The 25,516-nt window shown below is 38.4% G+C and overlaps 5 protein-coding genes across 7 annotated transcripts; 4 read left to right on the top strand and 1 right to left on the bottom strand.

The window, feature by feature from the left end:
- Positions 1-864: 864 nt before the first annotated feature.
- Positions 865-5,904, bottom strand: LOC141821821 (uncharacterized). Of its 2 annotated transcripts, none has more exons than XM_074709190.1 (10): positions 5,879-5,904; positions 5,414-5,478; positions 5,144-5,336; positions 4,882-5,048; positions 4,434-4,631; positions 3,786-4,358; positions 3,037-3,116; positions 2,154-2,499; positions 1,612-1,824; positions 865-1,447 (listed from the first exon to the last, which is right to left on the bottom strand). In XM_074709190.1, exons 2-10 carry the CDS (start codon positions 5,456-5,458, stop codon positions 1,121-1,123), a joined length of 2,142 nt encoding a protein of 713 aa, XP_074565291.1. In that variant the 5' UTR covers positions 5,459-5,478; positions 5,879-5,904; the 3' UTR covers positions 865-1,120. The 2 variants fall into 2 exon arrangements, with proteins under 2 accessions (XP_074565291.1, XP_074565290.1); XM_074709189.1 differs by having other exon boundaries at positions 4,882-5,051; positions 5,879-5,898.
- Positions 5,905-9,545: 3,641 nt separating this feature from the next.
- LOC141822398 (protein PSK SIMULATOR 1-like) lies at positions 9,546-11,251 on the top strand. The gene has a single exon (XM_074709845.1). It carries the CDS (start codon positions 9,753-9,755, stop codon positions 11,211-11,213), a length of 1,461 nt encoding a protein of 486 aa, XP_074565946.1. The 5' UTR covers positions 9,546-9,752; the 3' UTR covers positions 11,214-11,251.
- Positions 11,252-13,246: 1,995 nt separating this feature from the next.
- LOC141821860 (putative E3 ubiquitin-protein ligase RHC2A) lies at positions 13,247-14,538 on the top strand. The gene has a single exon (XM_074709236.1). The coding sequence runs from the start codon at positions 13,401-13,403 to the stop codon at positions 14,415-14,417; it is 1,017 nt and encodes a 338-aa protein (XP_074565337.1). The 5' UTR covers positions 13,247-13,400; the 3' UTR covers positions 14,418-14,538.
- Positions 14,539-16,274: 1,736 nt separating this feature from the next.
- On the top strand, positions 16,275-19,155 carry LOC141822344 (uncharacterized). The gene is made up of 3 exons (XM_074709787.1): positions 16,275-16,402; positions 18,310-18,824; positions 18,907-19,155. Exons 1-3 carry the CDS (start codon positions 16,368-16,370, stop codon positions 18,978-18,980), a joined length of 624 nt encoding a protein of 207 aa, XP_074565888.1. The 5' UTR covers positions 16,275-16,367; the 3' UTR covers positions 18,981-19,155.
- Positions 19,156-19,309: 154 nt separating this feature from the next.
- On the top strand, positions 19,310-25,291 carry LOC141820741 (pectin acetylesterase 5-like). Of its 2 annotated transcripts, XM_074708110.1 has the most exons (12): positions 19,356-19,626; positions 19,736-19,818; positions 20,739-20,868; positions 21,892-21,971; positions 22,086-22,175; positions 22,436-22,560; positions 23,170-23,230; positions 23,869-23,919; positions 24,034-24,111; positions 24,201-24,306; positions 24,390-24,535; positions 24,942-25,291. In XM_074708110.1, the coding sequence occupies exons 1-12, from the start codon at positions 19,398-19,400 to the stop codon at positions 25,062-25,064; spliced, it is 1,302 nt and encodes a 433-aa protein (XP_074564211.1). In that variant the 5' UTR covers positions 19,356-19,397; the 3' UTR covers positions 25,065-25,291. The 2 variants fall into 2 exon arrangements, with proteins under 2 accessions (XP_074564217.1, XP_074564211.1); XM_074708116.1 differs by lacking the exons at positions 24,390-24,535; positions 24,942-25,291 and having other exon boundaries at positions 19,310-19,626; positions 24,177-24,306.
- Positions 25,292-25,516: the final 225 nt, after the last annotated feature.

Here is a 25,516-nt window from a genome sequence, read left to right as displayed (position 1 = left end):
GAAGAGCTGCGACAGCGCATAGACCGCTATAAATAACAACCGGCGCATCTAGAGAGGGGTTCTCTACCAGGTTCCTACCGACCCCGTGATTGGGCAACTTACTATCTTTGACGTGGGCCCGGCTATCCAGCCAATATAGTGGCACCTTAGCAATTGCTAGCCTTTTTGCCCAATTTATTATTTAATAAAATAGATAATTATTAAGCATAATTAATTAATATTGTTGATTTATTTCTGGTTAAATTAATAAATTAGACGTCTCCGGACACATCACATATGATAAGAGACATAGGTCCTTAGGCTATAGTTGAGTTGTTACGATGGTGCAGAATTATCGAAGCGGATAAGAATCGAATCTTGTTGAAACTGAAAAGTTGAGTTGTTACGATGGTGCAGAATTATTGAAGCGGACAAGGATCGAATCTTGTCGAAACTGAAACAATATCCTCCTCTGTTGTGGCTAATTGCAACTTCTCGATTTATTTTCTCATAGATGATCATGCATCCGACTATGTGGAGTTGTTGAGATGGTAGATTCCACCTTTTGTAACATGATTAACAGAGCATCAAATACCTTAGGATATGTGGCTGTAGAGGATTGTTCGCAACAGATCATGTACCTGCTGGGGTGATCTTGATATTGTCTGACAGACCTAAATTTTTTCTTCTTAGAGATGATCACGAGACCAACCATGTGAGACCACTAAAATAGCGGATTCTACTTTTATTGAAGAGACATGAAGATATACCCATCAAATAAAAATTGAATTCTCATATACCATATGTCCACAATGCTCGAACTACTCGTAATGCTAGATCATCTATCTCAAAACTAATTAGATGCAACCACATATACTAGATTAAAATAAAATAAAATTGAGCAATAATGCAACAAAACTGCTTGGATTTAAGCATTAACCCCATTACAATTTTTCGAAATCAAATTCACAACATTGTCGTGACTAGTGTTTAGTTTCCAACATTATACCTGCCAAACACACAGCTATCTGCTGTATGGAAACACTTTCTAAAGTAGATAGCTGAACCACAACCTTGGCAAGCCATGGCTGGCAATTCGAAACTGGATTGAGTCGATGGAACTGAAGATACTTGACGAAAGTCATTCCAGTTCTCTTGTCCAATCGAAGCGTTGCCAATCCTGTGCAAATCTAGCCACTGCCTGCTGTTGTTTGTCTGTAGATTCGTGTCTTCGGCGCCGATACATGTCTTCCTCTGGGAGACGTAGTAGGCCTCTGACGACGTTCAAACCGAAACCGCTCTCGAAGTTGCTGTCTTTGTCGATGACATGAACGAAACCCTTGTCGAGGCCGAATTCGACATGGAAATACGCAAAATTCTCAGGGATAACTTGCCGCAGATTCCCGCTTGTTGGGATGACCCTTTTCATTTCATGCTGACCCCATTCTTCCTCCGCTTCTTCGAGTGCCTAAATTAACATGAAGCCATGGTAAGAAAACTCAATATGGTTAACATCAAGTTTGTTCATGGTTGAGTAATGTCTCCTGTTGTTATTTAGCAATTGTCACAAATGTACTAGCCACTTAAAAGGATTTCTAATCCAGAATGTGTTAAAGTTCAAAAAATGCTTACCTTTCTGAAATACATAGGTGCTTCTTCAGCACGCTCATAGGGTATAGGAATGCACTCGAGCAAACAGTGGCGGCGCTGCTTTGTCAATCCAACAACAGTTTCAAGAAATAATACATCCTTGTCTTGACTGGCAAACATCTTCACTAAGCACTTCTTGAAATTACGGATCTCGTCACAAACATTTCTATCTGCAGATCTTGTTGCAGCTTCATGCTGTGTATAAGATGGGAAATGTCACAATTTTAGGACTTTGGACTATCAAAAGATCCAAAAGGATAAAATGAAATGCAGTAAAGGAATAAGCAATTTAAGTTGCTGTTCCTGCCAAAACACTATAATCACTAGATAGCATGATAATTCAGAAAGCCATAGACATTCGGTACCAACAAAAGAATAAATGCATATAAGTGATAACTATGATTACTATTAGACAAATGAAATTACAACACGAAAACATAAGCTTCGAAATGATAACTGTAGGTCAAATACAAAATAAAATACATAAAAGAATTCTGAAAGAGTAAGAGGGTAAAGTGTCCAACCTGCATTGGCAAAATGCAGCAATGCCCTTCAACAATAGGTTGTCGCTGAGGTAGCATCAAGTAAGTAAAATTTGCAATTGACACAACAAGATGTTTTGGTCTTGATGGGTTTTCAAAACAAAATTGACAGCGCTCTTGTTGAGTCAATAGTCGTTTTGAAAAATTTCTGTCCTCAGCCACATCCTTTTTCTTTTTATTATTTTTTTTGCTAGGAGCAACATCAAATCCATACTCCTCGTCTTCACCCAAGCTGTATTGTTTGTTCTGCATTATTGTCCGAGCAAGATGTAAATCAGCATCGTCTTCTCTCCTCTTGTGTTCCCTAGATGTTTGCTTCATTACATGTCTGTGAAGAAACAAAAAAAAGTTAGTGGCAAATCATATAATGAAAAGTAAACAATTCAAAAGCTTCTAAACTGCAATACTTGATCAGCCTCCATTCTTCTAAAAGCTTGAAAGATGATGAAATTCTATGTAAGAAATCTACTATGATTAAATTCAGTTCGTTCTTCAATCTCTACTGGTGATAATACAAGCAGGTCATTGGAAATTCAATACAAAGTTGCAAGCATCCACTAGTTTAGAAGTATCTACAAATAGAAGATGAAGATGGAAGACATAAGTTTGCAAAGCCAAAGGAGGAGAATATTAAAGGCAAAGAAATGAAGCTCATTTCCAAAACCTACTAATGTGGAGTACAACACCCACCAACACAAGGAGATGCACTTGATTTTGATGTGGTGTCAAAAGTAGGTCTATGCAATTGCATATTTTAAGCTCACAAATTAAAATGATAAGCAAATAACAGCAAAACTATTTAATTAGTTTTGCTCTTTCTCATGTATTCATTTTAGAAATAATGTGATAGGTATATAACCCATACCTGTCTTTGCTTCCATGTGTTTCCAATCTAACTGCCTTGGTGTCAGCATCTGCTTTCTCAACCATAGCTTCCATCTCTTTCTGGTAACATAACATTTCTAGTTAAACAAGAAACCACGGTGCAATTTCTGCTAGTAAATTAACAGCTAAAATGTATGATCATGAGCATTTAATCCATCTCGCTCTTTTTGGGGGAAAATCTCTATTATTTTATTTACATACTGATACAGTAAATGCAAGTACTTGTATTGCCTAAATTATTTAGAATTTGTATACCCATACTGAACAGGCCAGTTCAATCGGCTAAATCTGGACCAAAGGTCAAACATTTCAGGTTTTATTAGTGCTGATCACCTATAAACCAGACTTTGGGCCGGTTAAACTGGATAAACCTGGAGCTCAGAGGGGCTCTAAGGGCCAGTCCAGTTTTTAGAACAATGGTTTCAGGTGTAAGAAAAGAAACAACCAGCCAATTCTGGCTGGCAATAACTAAGTCATAAAATGGCTATCCCCCTGGACTTGCTCACTGATATAACAGGTGAAAATGCAAAATTGAAATAAACTCTTAAATTTAACAGAAAATTGGGGGATAGTTTTTGATGCAAAATGTGAAAAATGAAGGACTATAAGACAGGCTGCCAAGGGGGAAAATGAGTTTTGTTAGTAGATTGCTGTTGATGTATTAATTTCAAGTTTTCCATTGTCAGTACTACAATTTTGACAGGAATAAAAATCAAAGCAATGTCTTACCGCCAATTTCTCAGCCTCCTCATGCTTTCCTTTCATACGAAGCTGTAAAATCTTTGCTGCCAGTTGGTTTGCACTCAGCACTGGTGTCTGTGGCTGTAAAGATTTTTCTTCATAAGCTTCACCTTTCGAAGACTGCACTCTCTTCTCCACTTGATTATTTGCCCTTGGATTTGGATCGGCGGCATTTGTAGAAACGTCAGCAGATTTATTTTGAAGCTGAGAAATTTTCTCCATAAAGCTTCCATCATTTGCAAATTTATTTAAGTCCGATATGGCTGCAGATATTAAAGATTTGTCCTCCGCTGACATATTAGAATTTCTACTCTTTTTCCAGGACAAATTATCATGTTTAGGCTTTCTCATTTCAGAATGTCGTAAAGAAATATCATTATATTCTCCATGCATCTGTTGAATGCTTCTTTTAGTTCTATCAGATGGAACTGGTTCAGGAAATTCACTTGGACCTTTCTTTCGGTCTCTTATAGCATGCAAATGAGCATGGGAATGGGCAGCCCTCGAAGCTGCCACAGAGGCAGTCAATTGGCCCAATGAACCCCATCGTTCTTCAACAACCTAGATGAAAAGGCAAAACCTTGAATTCCATTCCCAGATGTACACATTGATTATGCAAGAAGTATATATACTTACCTTATCGAGCTTTCGTCCTTCACGTGCTGCCTGCTCTTTTGCACGCTTTAAGGCTTTCAGCCTCCAGCTTGCTCCTCCATCGCCAACAGCTGAAGAAGATGGTTTGCCACTAATATCTGAAATCATTGAATCATCTGGATACCCACTGCCATTATCTTTCAGATAGGGATTCAATTCCCTCGGATGTGTTCTCTGCACCTGTAAGTCCAGAGCCATGAAAGATTAATTTATCCATAATCATGCAAAGATAGTGCCAAACAAGATATGAGACTTCTTAATTTATCATGATTGACACAATTAATATTTATATTCTGTTAATTATTGTATCAATAATATGTTAATAATAGTTATTTCATAATTATGATATACAATTAAAGTTTAAACCAGTTGAATTAATAATTCTAAAAGCCTTGCCAAGGGAGGGCATTAGACTAGTTCCTGAAATCACCTCAACAGCTTCATGCTCTTCATTTTCTTCCTTCTCGTGGGCATGAATATTCTCTATCATCTTATCTGTGGGTCTCAGCATCCAATCCAACCCCATTTCCTTCCTTACAATCTCTTCATTGTTCTGATGAAATAGGTCTCTATCACTTTCATTGTCAGAAACATCCTCTGCTGAGCAACAATAAAGCAATAAAAAAAAATCAATTAAGTCCATAACTCTACTTCCCAACAGCTATATAAACCCAATTTAAAAAAATGATTACCAGATCTTTTTCCCTTTCGCTTATTTTTCACTTCTCTACTTCTCTTTCTGTGTTTTCGCTTTAGCTTGCCTTTCCTCTCATTCTCTTCGGACGATGATGAATAATCATCCGATGATTCTTGTCTTCTCTTCCTTTTGTCTCTCCTGTTGATCTTTTTGTCTCCAGATTCATCTGAGTCTGACTGAGATTTTTCCTATTGGAAAATAGATACTTCAAACAAACTCATATTCGAGAAGAATATAGAAGATGAGAATAAGGCAAGGAAGTTACTGAAAGGAGCTTTTCTCTAGAAATGAATTTGATTCCAGAAAACATTGTCTTGCGCTCCTGTTGTGCTGTGGATGAACCAATCACGAATTAGAAAACTATGCAAGGTTTAAATTGTAATCAATTAAGGGGCAAAGGAATGCTCCTTGACAATCTACTCTATGACAAAAAAAGAAACAAGCTTATCAATTGAACATCAAGTTCAAAAATTTCTCCGAAAATAACGTTAACGTATCAATGTTGGGAAAAAAAACATAAGCCAACGTTCAATCCACATAGTACGAGTCATGCGTTCAACAATGAAACGAGGAGAGGAGAAGTGGGATGCAGCACCGGCACGGCGAGAACATAAAATGACGACGAAGGAGAGAAAGGAGAAGAGGGATGCAGCAGCCACGACAATCAGTGGGAGAGAGCGAGAAAACGAAAAATTCAGAGAGGGAATTGAGGATAGGGGAGGAGGAGTACCCGGAGATGAGATGCGGGCGGCGGGGGGCGGCGGGCGGCGGGCGGCGGGCGGGAGCTGGCAATCGGCGGCGATCTGGAGGCGGCCGTGTGAGGCAGTGTCAAGCTTCCCTTGCTGCGAGGAGAGGAGCATCGGGAAGGGATTCGAGGAATGGAGAGCGACATGCCCTCATATGTAAATTTGGTATTTCGAAAATTCTGTTTTTTTCTAATAAATGCTTTATTCATTTAAATTAATTCAATTGATTTTAATTTTAAAATTTTTTATTTATTAAATCGAATAAATTAAATAAAATAAAAAAATAATTTTAAATTTTTAAATAGATAAATTTGTAAAATTTTAATTAATTAATAAATAAATTCATCAAAATAAATATAAAATCAAGCTCAATTTAAACCGACTTAATTCTAATAAAATTTTTCTTAATTCTAAATCAACTTTTATTATATCTTTTATAATTGAAAATATTAATTTTAATTTTTAAATCAACTTTAATTTCGCTCTATCATTAAAAAAATAAACATTTATAAGTAAAAAATAAAAAATTACTCTTAATTTTCTATTTATATATTTTTATAAAAATTAATAAAATATCATTCAATTCATAATTTCATAAAATATTGATTAAAATTATATTTAGTGTTGATCGAAATTATTTTAAAATAAAGTATAATAAAATATTATAAATAATATAAAAAATTATTTTTAAAATCTAATGTTAAATAATAGAGAATATTCTCATGGCCAACCATTTTAGACGGATAATGCTTTGGTGAATTTCTTATTGAACAAGTGGAGCTTTTTTTTTTTTTTTTGATAATTTATATATTTAATTTTTATAATTCAATTAATCTAAAAAAGTATTGAAATTTTTTATTTTTCATCTATTAATAAAATAAATTAGAAAGAATAAATGAGTTTTGAATATAATATATTATGAATGAGATTTGAATATTTATTCCCTAGAAAATCTATCTTATTTTTTATCAATTCATCATAATCTCAAACTAATTTAAAGTTTTATGGCTTTTGACCAAGTGAAATAATTATTTTAAAATAATTTTATATAAAATATATGATATATATATATATATATATATAATAATTTTGATTAAATTAAATTGAAATATTAAATATATTTACTTTAATACTTTATATAATAAATATATTATAACTACTATAACAATACTAAAATAAAAATATTTTTAAGATGGAAAATATATCTTTGATAGTTTTTAAAAAAGAATATGCGCATTTAATAGAAATGATAATAAGGGCACATATTTTTTTTATTTTTCTTAAGAATTTTTACTATTTTGGAGTTATTTAAATTTTTTCTTATTTTATTAATATTGCAAGATTAGTGAAGTGTTACTAAGGCAAAATATGGGTCTGATTAGCATGTTTATAGTTTAATTACAACATAATTTATCATGGATAATATTTATTATCGACAAGTCCTGATTAGCCACTTGGCATGGGCATAAGTCTCAATTGATCGGTTCGACCAAGGCTAACTTGGTCATTTTAAAAAATATTTTAAAATTTTAAAAACAAAATAGAGATAAATAATAAAAATATTTTGTTTCATTAAACTATTTTTAAACATATTTATTATTATTATCGGGTTCAATAGGATTATAGCTCCAAAACCCTACATCCTTATGCCCAAACAAGTTGAAGGTTGACTTTTTCGTCAAAATGATTTTAGTTGCATACATGTTATACAACTTGAGTCGAATTATATCGCATCCAATGGTTTTGAAGGTCTTTATCATGTATTAATTGTCGATAACTTTTCCATTAGTCATCGAAAGCTAGCTTAACACCTTCTAATAGACAATTGACTTTTAGCAAATTTAAAAATCTAAAAAAAATAGGTACAAATAATAGAAACCGTACAAATTGGTGCCCTAACAAGTTGAAGGTTGACTCTCTCATTTGAAAATTCATCAAGATGATTTTAACCGCATAAATATGAACGGCTCAAGTTAAAGTCTATCGCATCCAACGGTCGCAAAGGACCCGTTCGCATGGTCTTCATGATGTATTAATTGTCGATTACTTTTCCATCAACATCGAAATCTACCTCAACACCCTTCCAAGAGACAATTGACTTTTGGTTACTACTATATTTTCGAGATGAAAGAACACTTGGAATCAAGAGGAGCCTCATCAATCTTTGAACTTTCTTAACGACGACTAGTTAGTTACCCATCAATCGTTGAATCGGTCAATCCAATCCCATACGATTTGATCTTCTATATTAATTTTAATTAATTACATTATAGTTTAATAGAAATAATGGATTCCCTAAATTATCATATTATATAGATAATATGCTAAAAAAATTCTACACACAAAATCATGTGCCTTGGCAAAATTTGTCACACTTTGACTAGAATAGCTAGTCAAAACCAAAGTCAACTGTTAAATTAATTATAATGCTCTTTTGTAAAAAATGATAAATACGTAGTCCTATTGACGGCCCCACACGATTCATCCCACAGAAATTTTTGTGAACTAGGTAAATCGAAAAATTACAATTGGTCAGGACACAGAAAAATTAATTATATTATGCTCGGTCCAAGCACCACTGGTTCGACACGTTTCAATAATTATATTGACTTTCAGTTTTAGTTTTTATTGGTGAGGGAAGGACACTCAGCCGTTGACCTACAAAGGGAATTACCAATTGGCTTCGTGTTTTCACTCTTGTGGTCAAACTTTAGATCACTTTGGATAATTATAATTTTTATTTGTTTTTGTTTTTGTTTTTGTTTTTCGTAATAATGAATCAATAGTTTATAATGATTGATATAGAATTAGGGTAAACATTTTTATTTGTCAAAGTGACTTATATCAGAGTGATAAACATGAAGACATGTATTGCGTTCTGGATTTAAGTCCTCTTAGTAATAAATAAAATCTCTTTTGAGGTGGTCTACTTTATTGAGAGTCATTGTCTCAACATTTTTATTTGTGGAATCTTATTTATCAACATAGTAGTAACTATATATCTAAAAAATTTCTTAAGGGATTTTTTTAATATGAGACCGTTTCGGTGATAGTACTGGTCACTATAAAAAATTAATCCGGATAATTTTTGCTCTCAGAACATAGCTGAATTGATTACGACAGAGCAGAGTTGCAAAAAAGATAAGAGTTCGAATTTTGACGAAGTCAAGACAATACCTTCCTCCATCATGCCAACTGTAATTTTTTTATTTACCTCCTTACAAATGATCATGAGATGATCATGTAGAGCTGTTGGATGACGGACTCCACCTTTACAGAAGATATAAAATTCACTAAAATAAAATTATTTATTTATTAATAATTGTTTCCAAATAAGTTAGCTGAAGAGTCTAACGGGTTGACCCCTCTCCGGGCTGGCCCACCTTGACCCAGTTAATAAATACTACCCATTACCCACGGTGTACCCGCCTACGAACTGACAGTCGACTGAACCGGGTAAAAGTTTGGTGAGGTGTGAACACGTGGAAGGCGACGACTTCTTACGGCGACTGAACCGGAGGGCGGAGACTGCTACAATTTCAATTTGCCCTCGAAATTTATATACGTTCAGAAAAAGGACCTCCATTAATTTTAACTTTGTCTTGAGGAGCGATCTGAAAAAAGAGGTAAATGGGAGAGGTGAAACGAAAGTCTTCCTTTGTGTTTCGACCGTTAGATTCGTCTGAACTGTCGCCATGCGTCCGCCGCCCGACACACGAATAGAAAGAAGAAGCTCCCGGAAATGGACATGGCGACCAGATCATCCGCCCCCTCTTATACCCCTTCCTTTCCCCTCCGCCATCCGCCACAGCTCGAATCCAATCCATTCCCACGCAGCTTCGATCGGCCGGGAAGCACATGGGCGTCACCAAGGTGCTCGCCGACCTCCGAGCGCGCTGCCCGCTGCGTCCGGCCGTCGGGATCCTCGCCTTCGAGGCCGCCGCCGCCATGGCTCGCCTCGTATCCCTCCACCGCTCCCTCGCCGAGGAGGAAGTCCGCCTCCTACGCGCCCGCATGCGCGCCCCTGGCGTCGCCTACTTGACCTCCAAAGATCAGATTTTTCTCCTCCGTGTTGCCGTCTCCGAGTTGGTGGGCGACCTCGACGCGGCCGCGGCCGCTGTCTCCCGCCTCGCTCCCAGGTGCAGCGACCCCCTGCTCCGCGCCTTCGACCGGCTCTACGCCGACCTCAAGGTCGGCGGGGTGTACTCCTTTCTCATCGACGCCCGCGCCGCCGCGGACCTCGACCGCCTCGGCCTCGGCTCCACCGCCAAGCGCGCGGAGAGGCGGGTGAGGAGGATGGAGCGGTACGTGGCGGCGACGTCAAGCCTGTACGCGGAGATGGAGGTGCTTAATGAGCTGGAGGCGGCGGAGAAGCGCGCCCAGCAGCAGGAGCAGCAGAAGTGGCGCCGGCACAGCGGTCCGATACCGGTCCAGAAGCCGCCGTCGGCGCCCGACCCGGTTCGCTTCCAGCTCCGGACGCAGATGCACAGGATTCGCCGGCTAAAGGAGGAATCTTTGTGGAACAAGACCTTCGACAAGGCGGTGGAGCTCATGGTCCGAGCCGTCGTCACTGTCTTCTCCAGAATCTGTGCCGTCTTCGGCGTCTACGTCCTCGGTTTGCCGGGCGGCGATCAGAACAATTCGGGGCAATTCAAGCCCAGTTTCTTCGGGAAGCACTCGTCGGGGCCGCTGGAGCGGCGGGTGGTGCCGCAGCACGTGGCTTTCCTTCGGAACTCTGCTCCGATCATGAGAACGATGACGGAGATCGGAGCACAAGAAACGCCCTTCGATCGTTTGAGGAAATTCCTCAAAGTGTCCCCGACCACCGTCGGCGGGTCGGGGCTGGCGTTGCGGTACGTCAACGTTATCCTGGCCGCCGAGAAGTTGTTTCAAGAAGGAAACAGAGTGGCGGCGGAGGCGGAGGAGGAGCCGGTGGCGGCGGCGAGAGAGGAATTGTACGAGATGCTGCCGTCAGGGATGCGCGCGGCTGTGAGGGCGAAGCTGAGGGAGTTCTGGAGGAAGGAGGGCAGCCGGCTGTCATTGGCTGACGAATCTCTGGCGGATGGCTGGAGGGAGGCGGTGGCGGCGATTCTGGCTTGGCTGGTGCCGGTGGCGCTCGACACGAAGCGGTGGCAGGAGGAGCGCAACATGGACCGGGAGCAGAGGTTCTGCACGCGGCCACGGACACTACTGCTGCAGACGCTGCACTACGCCGACGTCGACAAGGCGGAGGCAGCCGTCGTGGAGGTGCTCGTCGGGTTGAGTTGCATTACGTGGTACGACGATCGGCGGCAGTGTCCATCGGAGCTTGAATTATGAAAATATTATGCAATTTGCACCTTAAATTATCGTGGTATGTTTTTTGCAAATATATTGGTCAACTTATTAAAACAAGAAATTTTTTTTGGTAGTTAGATAAAATCGTTTCCACATATTGATTTATCGTGTCATGTTTGATCACGATCATGCAAAATGGCCCCCGGGAATAACTAAGTTGGTTATGACAAAATAGAATAGCAAAAATAGACAAGAGTTTGAATCTTGTCGAAGTCGAGATAATGCTCTCTCTGTCGTGCAATTACGGTTCCTCGATTTACTTCTTCGTAGATGATCGTGGGACCGACTATATGAGACCACAAGGATTCGAATCGCGGTAAAGTCAAGACAATATCCTCTTTCATCATAGTTAACTGTAATTTCTCAATTTACCTCTTCACAGATGATCGTGAGATTGATCATGTGAGACTGTTGGGTGGCAGATGTTAGGACCTTATGAGCTAGAAAGGGGGTTGAATAGTTTCACTCGAACAAGCTTGAACTTTCATCGTTGAAGAAAATACTCTCTTGACACTCTCACAACTCAACAATGCTAACAAGGAAGGATTTTACTTGGTATCCGCCTCTTTGAGGCGACTAATCCAAGAATTTTCACTCAATTCACTCTTCCATTATATCCTCTCCTTCTCGGACAAACTCCGAAGGCGGAGAAACATTCTTACAGTAAGTTACACAATGTATACAAACGATCAAGCAATACAATGAAAAAGAAGAGAAGAGAGGTTACACGATAAGGATGCTTCTTCTTCTTCAAGAGATTGCTCCAAGATTTGAGGATGAACACTAGATGGTTTCTTGATCACTAGGGCACAAAAACTTGGAGCATGAACAGTAGTGAATATCTCTTTCACGAAGTGCATTCATCATTTAAACCAGTTCAGTTAGTTTACCCTCCCAGTCGACTGAGTTAGTCAAACCCAGAAAACGACTACTGAACTGCTGAAGTCACGCCTGATTTTTGTCGGAATTCAAATTTCAGTCGATGATTTTTCCCATCAGTCAAGTCGTTTAACCTTCTGTTTGCTCCAAGTCAATTGAATTATAAACCCAGTCGAGTAGATTCTCTTCTGTTTGCTTCCGAAGCAACCTCAGTCAACTGATATTCAATCTTAGTCGATCAGTCGACTGAGCAAAGAAACTCACTCGACTGGCGTGTATTTCAGTCGACTAACATAGAGTATCAGGCGTGTCAGTCAACTGACCTTAGCAAATCAGTCGATTGACATTAGGATATAGTGGCTGAACTGAAGTTTTACCGAGTTCTTTCCTTGCTTGATCAAGAGTCTGGTCATCGACATTTTTGATCTTCATTTGCCTTACATCGTAAGGACATTTTCGTACCAAGAGTCTGCTCCTCGATCCTCTTGGACTACCCATGCCAAGAGTTCGCTCTTCGACCCTCTTGGACTTTCCTTTTGCCTTACGTCTGGTCTTCTTACCCGCAAGGACTTTCCACCATTTGCTTTACCTCATAAGCACTTTCTCATGCCAAGAGTTCGCTCATCGACCCTCTTGAACTTTCCTTTTGTTTTGCATCCGGTCTTCTTACCCGCAAGGGCTTTCCTCTATTTGTCTTACCCTGATTTATAATTTATTTTACACTTGACATACAAGTTAGATTTCTAATCTTGTGCTCTAAAGTTTATTGATGCCAAACATCAAAATATAACTTATGGACATAATAATTACAAGAATATCAAATTCCACCTTTTGATTTCATTGACTTAGTCTTGGACATCGTGTATGGTGGGGTATCATACTTTAACTAACTCAAAATGTATGGTGGGGTATCAATGGGACCCAGAGCCTACAACAGCTCCTTTGTCTTGACTTTGACTGTTTGACCAAACCATCAAGTCAACTCGACGGCTTTAGATTATTCTATCCAATAGAATCTTGCCACGTGGAGGAGAAGCTCGTCCAACGTGGGTCTTGGTTCACAGGGATCCGCCATTGATCCTTCTTTAAGCTCGCGTTAAGAAGCCCCAATTCCGCTCTCTTACCCTCCCCAAAGGTCAAATCCCACCACCCAATCCATCTCCATCTCCAGCTCCGCCTCCATCTTGAAGATTCCGGTGGGAAATTTGGAGGTTTTGCTCCCTTTTTTTGTTCCGAAGTTCGCTTCCGAGATAAAGGTCGAGTCTTTGTCGTTCTTCTTCGGCGATTTTGATGTTTCCTTCCCGGGCGGCGACGCCGTCGTATCGGTGCTGCCGGTGCAGCCGCTTCGTCCGGGTCCGGCGAGAGGACGCCATCGAATGCCCCGACTGCCACGGAGGGTTCCTTGAGGAAGTGGCTTCTCCCCCTCCGCGCTTCCCCATCGCCGCCGAACCCGGCCACGGGCGGATCCCCTCCGCCGACCTTGCCACCGACGGTTCTGCTGCGGCTGCTCCCCCGCCACGAACCTCCGAACTCAGGTTCCGCCGCAACCGCCGCAGCCCTTCCCAAGGGGGTCAAGATGAACCCCGCCGCGTCGCCGCCATCAGCAGCTTCGAGTTGTACTACGACGATGGCACCGGCTCTGGTCTCCGCCCCTTGCCGGAGAGTATTTCTGATTTCCTGATGGGGTCAGGCGTTGACCACCTCCTTCAGCAGCTTGCGCAGATCGAGATCAATGGTACGGGCCGCGAGCGGGGATGGGAGCATCCACCGGCGTCGAAGGCCGCAATAGAATCAATGCCTACGATAGAGATCACGGACGACCACATTGTCAAAGACTGCCATTGCGCCATCTGCAAGGACCCCTTCGAGCTCGGGGCCGAGGCCCGGGAGATGCCCTGCGAGCACATCTACCATCAAGATTGCATTTTCCCCTGGCTTTCAATGCGGAACTCGTGCCCCGTTTGCCGCCGCCAGATGCCGGCGGAAGCAGGGGGAAGGGACGCGGAGCCGCCAGCGATCTCCGGTGACGACGAAGAGACTGCAGGGCTGACAATATGGAGACTTCCGGGCGGCGGGTTTGCAGCGGGGAGGTTTGCAGGAGGCGGCAGCAGAGCTGGGGATCCAGAACTCCCAGTCGTCTACACCGAGATGGACGGAGGATTCACCGGCGACGGAGCGCCGAGAAGGATTCGCCGGCGACGCAGTATCGTGCCGAGGGAAAGCAGGGGCATTTTCCGCGCCGTGCGCAACTTCTTCTCTTTCCTCCGGCCGTCGCCGTCGCCGTCGAGGTTGAGCTCGGAAACTTGATTTCCAAAGTGATTGCAAGTTCACTGATCTTCGAGATCAGTTCTACAAATTATTTCTTGGGGAAATTTTCAAATAAAATCTCTGTGGAAGATTCTTGCGAACAATAACTATAATGATTTCTGCCGACTAACAGTTAGATCTTGTTCTTATCCAATTGCTGTTCATCTTGTTCTTATCAGACAGTATTCAGGTTTGCTGTTCAGACTCGGCATTACTGAAAATGTTTTTGCAGCAATAGTTGACCAGGAAAGCATGAAACAAGAATCAAAAAGTCAGAAACCACAGCAAGGCATTGACTTTTTAACGAACATGAAGGTGTTCTTCTGAGCGACTATTCAAACAGAAGCTGAATTAAGATATTTGCAGATTAATGTGTTTAGAAGAAGAAGAAGAAGAAGAGGAGGAGGAGAACAAAGTATTGCGTTTCAATAAAATACTTTATTATTATTTTCGCCAAAAAAATATTTTTTTAAAAAAAATTAAATTAAAGTAGTGTTTCAATAATTTTCTTAATTTGAAAATAATGTTATTTTAGTATTAATTAATTATGATCATAACTGTTAGGAGGTGCTAAAATAAATTAATTTAATATTTATTTAATTTATTATATAGTATGAAATATTATTATATTAAAATATTTTTATTAACTTATCAAAAATTCTTAAATTTAATTAATTTTTAGTAAAATACTCTTTATTAATTTAATTAAAATTAGATAAATTTAATTATTACAATACGAACACTTCATTTTTTTTATTAACATTTATCAATTTTATATTACAATAATATTTTAACTCTTATCAATACTAATAACATTGCCTTATAGTAATTACATAACTATCACAATATGGATATTTTATCTTTAGTCAATATTAGTTAACACTAATATTATATTATAGTAGTTACAAATTATAATTGATACTTTATTTCAAATAAACACTAATTTGTAAGATAAAAATAAAAAGGACATCCATCATTTTTCATTTGACAAATCATCAGTATTAGTTGCTATACAATCGATTATGATAAAGTATTATTCATTTAAAATGTAGTAGGTGTCATAAAATTTTTTTAATTTATTTTACTTATTAAAATATTATTTTAACTTGATTATCACTTTTTAATAAGTAAAATCAATATAAAAGAATGACAGTGTTAATAACTAGTAGTTAGGCTGCTACAATTTAAATTTTAAAATTTGATCTAGAGATATTTTAGGTAGTTTACTTTAAATAATTGTCCATTTGATGTTAATTGAAAAAGAGTTGTCCATATAATAATTTATCAAATAATATACATCCTTTTCATTTTTATCTACTATTATATAATATAAATTATTATCACGTAGTTACTATAACTAACTTAGCTGTAATTATGTAGTAACCGCTATAATTGCTTTTTAATTACTATAACGATATAAAAAATTACAAACAATTTCAAAAAATAAAATATACAATGATAAAATAAAACGCTATTTTAATAATAAATAAAAATAAAATGTCTTCAACGATTCTAATAAAAAATTGCTCATTTATTATTATTTTCAATAAAAAATAAAATTTGTCACTCTAATGTTTCATATGATTGATCTTGTATAAGAATCATCATATGAGAAGATAAATTAAAAAAAAATCATAATTGACCATTAAAAAGAATTTATTTATTTATTTTTTAATAAAAAATAGAATTTGTCATTTTAATTTTAATGATTTCATGAAAGATTTAAAAAATTATAATTGAATAAAAAGAGTATTATTTCGATTTTATTACGATTAATTACACTCATTAATTCCATCGCTAAATTAGGCAGCTCAATTCAACTTCATGGCTTAGCCTATTACGTAGCCCCATGCTGCGCACGTGCCGATGTCTCCGTGATAGGACGACTGGGCACACTGTTGTATACCGATCGCTTCCAGCTCCTCCACCCGCTTCCTTCGTCACGCGTCGATGGACGAGCAGCCGTATCGCCCACCGATTTCCAGGTTTTTCTTTCAATCGATTGTCTCATTCTCATTTCGTTACTTCAGTCCTAGTTTTTTCTTTCCTGTTTTCTGGGCGCAATTTTTTTGAATAATTTTGATGCATCGAATGGATCTCTCTACCCCTTTTTATAAAAATTGGGGGAACACTTCGCTGATCTTTTGGTGCTGCTGTACTTTTAGGTCATTTTGACCTAGGTTTGCAAGGATGCCATTGCGGGTTAAATTAGGCTGCGAGAAGTGTGTTTTGGGCTTCGACTGGTTGCAATTGTCGAATAAAATTCAACTTTTGATTGGGGAAAAAGAGTTGGGTCGATATATTTGGATTCTGGATTCACCCTCAAGTAGTTAGCAAAGTTTGCAGCTACCTACATCAGAAGTGCATACTTTTTTTGGCATTTTTATTGGAAGCCCTAGCGAGTGTTTGGTACTGAACCAAGATTTCATTTGAATGACAAGTGAAATCCATTATTGACATTCTCATGTCGGAGGACTGGAACGAAGATGAAATCTTTTTCCATTTTGCAAAAATTGCTCTTCTTTTTTTCTTTTGTGCCATTCATTCTTGGAGCCACAGATGTAAAAAACTGAACCAAAAAGTTAACCGGACTGAGCTCCATATGACTAGTTCAGTGGTCGACTGGTGGATCGATTGATCACACTTCATATTGACTCGGACATAGCCAGAGCAATCTAGGTCAATCAGTTAAATAGTAAATCTATTAATTTTATTGATGAACTATACATTTGGGTAACGACAATGGTGAATTCAAATCGTTGAAGCCGGACTCTAGAGGGCCATAGTGGTTGGCAACATGAGTTGAAGAATTGAGGGATGGAGGGCTAGTGGTGTGAGAGATAAGACATGAGAAGAGTTTTGTAGTGTTTGTTCCATCAATTTTTTTCCTCATAAAAAGCCAATTAATTGATTACATTCATGATTTTTTTTTCTTTTCATTTTTACAGATTATCTCATCTTTGTGTGTATGAAATTTATGCTTATTAGCATTATTTGATCTTGTTATTGCGAAGAGGAAGGATCCTGATTTACAAAGATGGTTCTTAGATTTTGTAGGCTTGTTTTCCGGTTTCCTAAGATACTGTTGTTCCACTCAATATTTTAGGAACAATTCCTCAGTAATTCTACAATTGATTATAATTGATTTATCAACTGTTAGGAACTGGCTCTAGTCCCAGTAGCAAACATGGCCTGAGTTAGTCAAAGTAGGATGGAATTCGAACGAGTTTGGTCAGATCAACTGGATTTGCCCAAAGTGATACTAGTTCTTGGTTGAATGAGATGAGTGTGGGTGTTGAGTTGAACTGGTATGTTTCAGACAGTAGTCTCAGGGGATAAAGGCTTGGGTGTGATAATGGATTGAGACTGACAATGGAGCTTGGGGTAAATGGCTCAATTAGTGGATCGAGTGGAGTTAAGATAAGAGAGGTTACAGTTTATGATGTCCCAAAGTGATGTTAAAGAGTGTCCAGAGCTGGAGAAAACTCAGTTTCCTTGCATGTTTCGTGTTGTACAACATCCCCAAAATAGTTGCAGTCTTCCGGCCTGTGAGCAAGTGCTCATCCAATGACTTTCTAGTAGGTATCGTTTGGCCATTGGCGGGACCATCGGTTTTCTGTTACTTAAATGTTGTTTCACTCGAATCCCTTTAGCTATACCCTCCTCCTATTCACTACTGCTTCGCACACTCATTCACCATCCACCGATTCGTTTAACTAAGTGGTTCTTTTACCAACATTAGGTCCATTCGGTTAGAGTGCAAGTATCATTGTTTGGGTACATAATTTTTCTGGAGGACAGATGAATCTGGAATTCATTGCAGATACTGATGTTTCTTCCCCTTGTTACACTAATTTTCGCTGTTCATGTTCCTTTTCAATTCCCGCTCCAGCAAGGACATTTTCACTGATGATTTCAAGATGAACAAGAAAAGAAAACTGCAGCATGATCTTGAGAACTCACCTTTGCCATTTCCTAAGCACAAGTTCAGAGATCAGTTCAGGAGCTGCGGTCCTTCAGGGACTAAATCGATGGACGATGCGGCTAACTGGATCAATGCGGCGGCTGCTAAAGAAGCAACTGATCATGGATCAGCAGAACCGGGAGAGTCTCACCACGACAGTAACAGCGTAAGTGAAGGCTATGACACTAGTCACACCACCATGACACTAGACCTCGATGAAGCCGAGGAGTTATCCGAGAGAATGGATTCACCTTCTGTGTCTAGTTATTTGAAGAACAACATCAATCAGAATGACAACCTTGATTCTTTTGCCATCCAACACATTGAGGATGTCGAACAACTCGATCCCGATGATGCCGAAAATGAAGATCTGCTAATCTATTCCAACGATGTGGCACCGCACGCGTTCGTAGTTTCATCCAGAAGACTGATAGATGGAAATGGTAACTAACTCGACCCCTGTTTGTTTGGCATTATGATTTCTGATGCAATATCAAGGAAATCTAACTGTTTCTTGTCGCGTAGATGCTCGATCGAGGACGAAGAAACCGACGATCGACAAAGAATTCGAGCAATATTTTTCCATGCTGATGCTTTAGCAAGGAGGATCGTTGGCAACTCACCGCGTCTCGTTCTTGAATAAATATGTTGTTGTAATCTTAAGGAGAGTGACACTCATCGTGATATTGTAAGAGTAATCTAAATCGAAGATGAGCTGTGTTTACTTGGTAGATTTAAAATCCAATGGAAATGTAATAAACATGTAGATAGTTATGATCATGTTTTGGCGAAGAAATACTGATCCTGTTTACATATAATCCAAGGATCTTGTTTAGGGGATTTATAATTGCGAAACCAAGTCAAAGTTGCTGCAACTGTTTGAGATTACGGTAAATAATTGGGCCTTTTCGTTAAATCAACCGTCTCCTGATTCTGAAGGGCTGGATCGCAAAATTGAAAAGCCTATGCATTTCATAGCGTCGCGCTGTCGACGGGCTATTGGACGTTTCTGTTCCATGGCCGGAGGTGAGATCCACCACTCCCGGATCTGGTGGAGGCGGCGGTGTGGCCCGGAACGACGCGCCACCGTCGGCTGGCTCCTCGCCGCCGTCTTCGTCGTACTCTTCCTCGCCGCCGGTTCCCGGATCGGCGACACTGTTCTCAGCGGCCCGACGGCGCGCTCGTCCTCGTCTCCACCCCTCGTCGATCTCACCGTAGTTCACGACGCCGAGGCGAAGGGAGCCTGTAAGATTGAAGATCGATCTTTTACCATCCCAACTCTTTTTTTTTTTTTTTTTTAATTTATTATTTTGTTCGTCTGTTGTCGCAATCTGCGTTGCTGACGATTCTTCAGTATGCTTGGATGGGAGTCCGCCCGCGTATCATCTCTCGAGAGGTTTCGGCTCTGGGTCAGCCAAATGGCTCGTACACTTGGAGGTAATCAGTCTATATCTGATGTCGAATTTTCTATACTAGTGAGGAGGATTAGTGTATTACAGACACGGCAGTTGGATCTTGTGTTGTTGATTAAAACGTATATATTTTTGATAATGGTCTTTATCATGGTTTTGACAAGTAACTGTTGACCAGCATCAATTTGGCATCCACAGTCGAGGTTGTAGTCCATGCAACGATTGGTAGGCTTCCGCAAGGTGGTTCGTTTACCAGATGAATTATAGGGTGGCTATGAACACTTCTAAGTTTAGAAAGAAAAATATTTTGTGATTTATTTTGAAGGGAAAAGAAGGGATAAATCTGAACAATATGATGAAGGTGGGATTCAAACAGAGGACCTTAGTAACAATTGTGTTTTATGTCTAAAATTTGCCATAGAGGTGTAGTTGCCATTTGCAACTTATGCAAGCAACAATATAATAATTCCTCTTGGTTTGCGGTAATCAAGGTTTCATTACATGCTGGTTGTGGCATTCCCTGGTATGGTACATGTTTAAGTATGCCAACTATGTGACACCAGAAATCAACACAAATGTAAAATGCACCGGTTCTGAGTTAGATGGTTTTCTTAGTAGCAGAAGCTAATATCCCATCAAGGAAACTGCAGTTCCCACTCAACTTGAGTTACCTAATTTAACATGAATTCATTTGTTATTTACTTGCCAAGTGAATCCATCTATTCCAACACTAAAATTGGTAAATGTAATCTTGGCCATCCTTATGTTTAGACTGAATTGCCCAAATTTTATGTTTTACCATACTTAACATTAACATGAGCCTGCTCAACTCTGGTTAAATGGGCCATGGCCATGTTATTAATTGCAAAATAATATTGAATTCCAACCTTGTTTATTTGTTCAGTCTTCACTTGGTTGCTTATTCAGATTGATCTTGAATTCTAGGGTGGAGGTTGGTGTCAGTCTTTGGATTCTTGCTCTTTCAGGAAATCCACACCACTAGGTTCTTCATACTACATGGAACGCCAGGTTCCCTTTATTGGCATTCTGAGTAACATTCCATCACAAAATCCTGGTAAATGCTGATGAATTTTTAAAAAACGGGTTAATTTTATGATTATGTGAATTTATTTAATCATGTTTTTATCCTTCTGTTCGTACCTTCATATAAGCAGGATAAACCACTTCTTTCAGCTGCAATATTTGTTTATAAATGCATATATTGAGAGCTTCATTATAGCGTGGTCATCCCTGTATTGTATGTGTAGTTTGTAAAGCCGATTATTGGCATACCACTGATGAGCATTGTTTGAGAAAGTGATATGCAACCACATATGCAACTACATATGAATTATCCACTGTCTCACCACATTGTGTATGCCATTTATTTAATCTTGACCATTCTCAGTTAAATTATTAGTGCATTGCAATTCAATGTCTCTAGGATTAAACTGGATTACATGATTATCCATCTAGTTTGGCTTAAAGTCAATCTAAATAAAAAAACCTAAGAAAATGAGAACAGAAGGGTTTTCATAGGTGAAAGGGATAGAATAACATGCGGCTTGATGGGGGATTTAGCTTTACAAACTTTGAGAGTTAACGAACTATCTCAACCAAAAAGCTCCATATTCATTTGGCTAGATGAAAAGAGTGAAAGATATGATGACTACGAGGAATTAATTGTAATTATATTTCCTGAAGAACATTATCAAACTTGCACATTTTTTTACCACTTCTTTTTATGTATATTTTGAATTACCATTGCGTGTTTTGATTATTGATGTGTGAGAAATTTGTGGATTTACATCTTCTATTAATCATTATGTGAATAATCAGTTGATTATGATAAAGAATTCTCATCCCTTTTAGTATTACTTTAGCTTTTTGTGGACACAAGGAGGCCAATGGCCTGTCTGCATATTGTATATAAGGTATATGGAGGTAAGCCCCATTTGGTGAGAGAGGGTTTCCAACCTAGTACCTTTCCATGGTCTTTACCAACTTGGTAGCAGGCACCTTCCAATGTTACTTTGGTCATTTTCTTTCTATGACCTTCAAATTCAACTAACTGTTGACTTTTGCTTGCCTGTTTCAGATTTTTATAACTGGAACAAAGTCAAGGTACGGTACTGTGATGGTGCATCATTTTCTGGGTATAGAGAAAATGAGGTGCAGGTATATCCATTGCAAAACATATCATTACTGATATATGGGTTAAAACTACTTAGATTTCAAATATTTGGATAGTAAATTGCATATTGTTAGTTCTTACATTTAGTTTTTTTACAGGATGGAACAAAACTTTTCTTTAGAGGACAACGTATATGGGAAACAATTATGGATGAACTCTTACAGAAAGGACTTGCAAATGCTAAACAGGTCATATTTGAGCTATACTTTCAATTAAATTGATACACACACACACACACACACCAATTATACTGCATATATTTTTATGTTGTTGCATATATGTATACTTTCACATATACTGCATACATTTTTAACAAATTATTCCATTCAAACAGTCGGCCTATGTGGTGATTTTAATTTTACTAATTTCTATGTATCATTTGATTGTTTTTGAGGGACATACATGTTGGGCTGGAGGCATTGCTATGACATCCTTTTCCACTTTGTAGGCTCTCCTCACAGGATGTTCTGCTGGTGGTCTTGCTACTTTTATTCATTGTGATGATTTTCGAGCCCTTCTTCCTAATGTGGCTACTGTCAAATGTTTTGCAGATGGTGGTTTTTTTCTCAATGAGTACGTTGAATTGATCATTCCATCTATAATGTCTGGAAGAATTGGTTTGTTTTTTTTCATAATCCTGTACACATTTAGTTCCTAAAAGTGTAAATTGAAGAAAAAGTCTCTTTGGTTGAAGTTGATCTTGCAGTTTTTTTTTTTAAAAATAAATGATCAATAGGGGTATTGGATATCAACTCTGAATGTTAGTGTAGAAGTGTTGCTTGGAGTATTGGTATTCAACATGATGCTCAACATGTTATTTTCCGGTTGATTTGTTGTCAGCACTCAGCATCCTATGAAATTTGAGTTACAGAGCAGCAAAATATTTTGGAGAGAAGACCAATTTTCTTCTTTTAAATGAAGATTAGAAATGGCTACATTTTAATTCATCATTAATTCAGTTACGTGTCATAATGAAAAAGAAATAAAGAAAAGATCTTCTCAGTAATATTTTCCTGAGGATGATTAATACATGCATATTAGCCGAAGATCAAAAATTTTGTTTGAACTTGGCTCAAGATGATTAATGCTCGCAAAAGAGCAGATCTTGTACTGTTGATAAGCATCAAACACGCCTTATTTGAGAGAAATCTTTTTTAAATATATTGTTTTATTTTATTGCAGGAAGGATATATCTGGGAGAAGGTCCATTAAGTCATTCTATAGCAATGTGGTCCAACTTCAGGTTTGTTCTTCTAGCTTTAACACTTTATTTGTCCACTTCAAGTTTTCTCTGGTCTCCAGTTTGAGGAAATTGTTTCTGTTAATTGTTGGTATATGTGTTGTTTTTGTCTCATTTTTTGCTCTAGCTGTTCCAGTATTTTTCTTAAAAGAAAAAAAGTACTTCAGGAAAAAGGCAACAAATGATTTATTGAACATGTAGATAGATAAACTGTTATGTGATCCATCAACTCTATAGTTGCATGCCTGGATGCACCATCCATCCAAGCTAGCATGCACATTTACTGAATTTATAGAATTCCTTGTCACATTTTTTTGAAGGTAGAACACTCAATAACTGCAGTAACAATAATACAATGCACCGGATATCTTAGAAACTGACACAGTGATTTATACACTTTATAGAACCACCCATTCTTCTAAATGACAATCTGGATTACCAGTCAAATTTTCCCTAGCAAATCCAAACTAATAGTGTCTGGGGAAAAGTTCAAAGAAAGAAGATGAATATCAGGATTTCATGGATTGAAACATGTTAGGACAGAGACATGAGATCAATAAAACTGTTTTATAACTTTTCCATTTGGTTGTTTATGATCCTTTATCTCCCTAGTGTTCATTTGTTGTTGTTTTCTTTTCCAGGATGTAGGAAATAAATTTCCAGATTGCATCTCTAGGATGGAACCATCTCAGGCAGGTGATTGTAATTATCTACCATTCCACTAGTTTGTGAATACGATTTTATACTTGCTAAGCTCCAGTATTATTAAGTCTCATGCATTTGAACCATTGTATACTTGTTTGCAGTGTTTCTTTGCGGAAGAGATTATTAAGAATGTGAAGACACCATTGTTCATCCTCAATCCGACATATGACTTCTGGCAGGTATCTCCATATCCATCACTCTTTCTTCCCTTCCTACCAACAAGTAACATGTTGAAATTTCATAGGCATTGATTTAACCAAAATGACAGATACAACACATATTGGTGCCAGCTGACTCAGATCCTCAGCATGCATGGCTAAGATGCAAGCTGAACATTCGACATTGTGATTCCAACCAGCTAAAAACACTGCAAGGTCACTGCATATTGCAGTTTCTCTCATATTCTTGGATCCTTCTTTTCCACTCAAATAGCTTGGAAGTTTTTTTATTCAAGCAGGATTTAGGGACGCCATGCTTAGTTCCTTGAGTGAGTTTAAGCAGAAGAAGAATGGAGGAATGTTTATTAATTCCTGCTTCGTCCACTGTCAATCTCTCTACAATCAAACATGGCATTCACCAAATTCTCCACGTATTAACAATAAGGTAAGGACTGTCAGTCTCTTACAATGCTTCCGCCTAAAGTTGTGTTTTTTTTTTTATCAAAGATTAGGGAGCTGTAGTTAATAACAATATAATCAGTCATTTGATGGTTCTACAAGATGATCACTTATACAAGATTATACTACAAGACTTTGCAATTATAGTCTAGAATTTTAACGGGAGTCTTATTGATGATAAACAAGGATCGATGCTTGAAGAGTATAAATAATGAATTGAAAATCTATAACTATTTTGTAATTTGGATAGATTGCCTGCCTATACGATCACTTTCCAGCTATTAAAGAAAGTATGTTACTCTCAATTCTCCTACCTGACTCACCCTGATCCTCTTATTTGATCCTGTCCTATTCATTCTGTATTTGCTTAATGTGGATTACATTTTGAGCAGACAATCGCCGAGGCTGTTGGAGACTGGTTCTTCGATCGAAAAGAAACCAAAGAAATCGACTGCCCGTACCCCTGCAATCCTACATGTTACAATATGAATCTATCCCAACTTTCCAAGTCGTAGGTATTGTTGCTAATTGTCGAATGCTTGTTATTTCAGCTAAATCTCAATTCACTGCCTTGACATGTTCGATTTCCCCCCTCCTTTTGTCACTGTATCAACTACCGGTCGTGTAATGGTGATGTCTCTAATGTATGCCGATAAAATTTGTCTCTGTTTTGCGATGCTTTCCATGGTTCATAACTAAGATTACCATGTTATCATTCAATCAAGTCACTTAAGGAAGTTGAGGATGCTGTTCTAAAGATCTTTCATTGTTTGGCTTGGCTTGACTTGAAATGAATCTCTTACCCGTTTGTCGTCGACTATGAGCCTCCTCCTTCGTCTACCATCTTCTTCCTCGAGCTTCCTTCTCTAGTCGATCGTAAAGTTTCCTCTTCTCTTTTCTTTTCGACTACAAGTCTCTCATTCCATTGACAAAGATGAAAGTTTACTGTTAACATTTAGTTAAGCAT

This window comes from Curcuma longa, chromosome 2 (genome assembly GCF_044706935.1).
Source record: "Curcuma longa cultivar G26 ecotype Majalengka, Jawa Barat chromosome 2, ITB_CL_G26_1.1, whole genome shotgun sequence".
Classification (NCBI taxonomy): domain Eukaryota; kingdom Viridiplantae; phylum Streptophyta; class Magnoliopsida; order Zingiberales; family Zingiberaceae; genus Curcuma; species Curcuma longa.
This window is presented reverse-complemented; position numbering and strand designations above follow the sequence as displayed.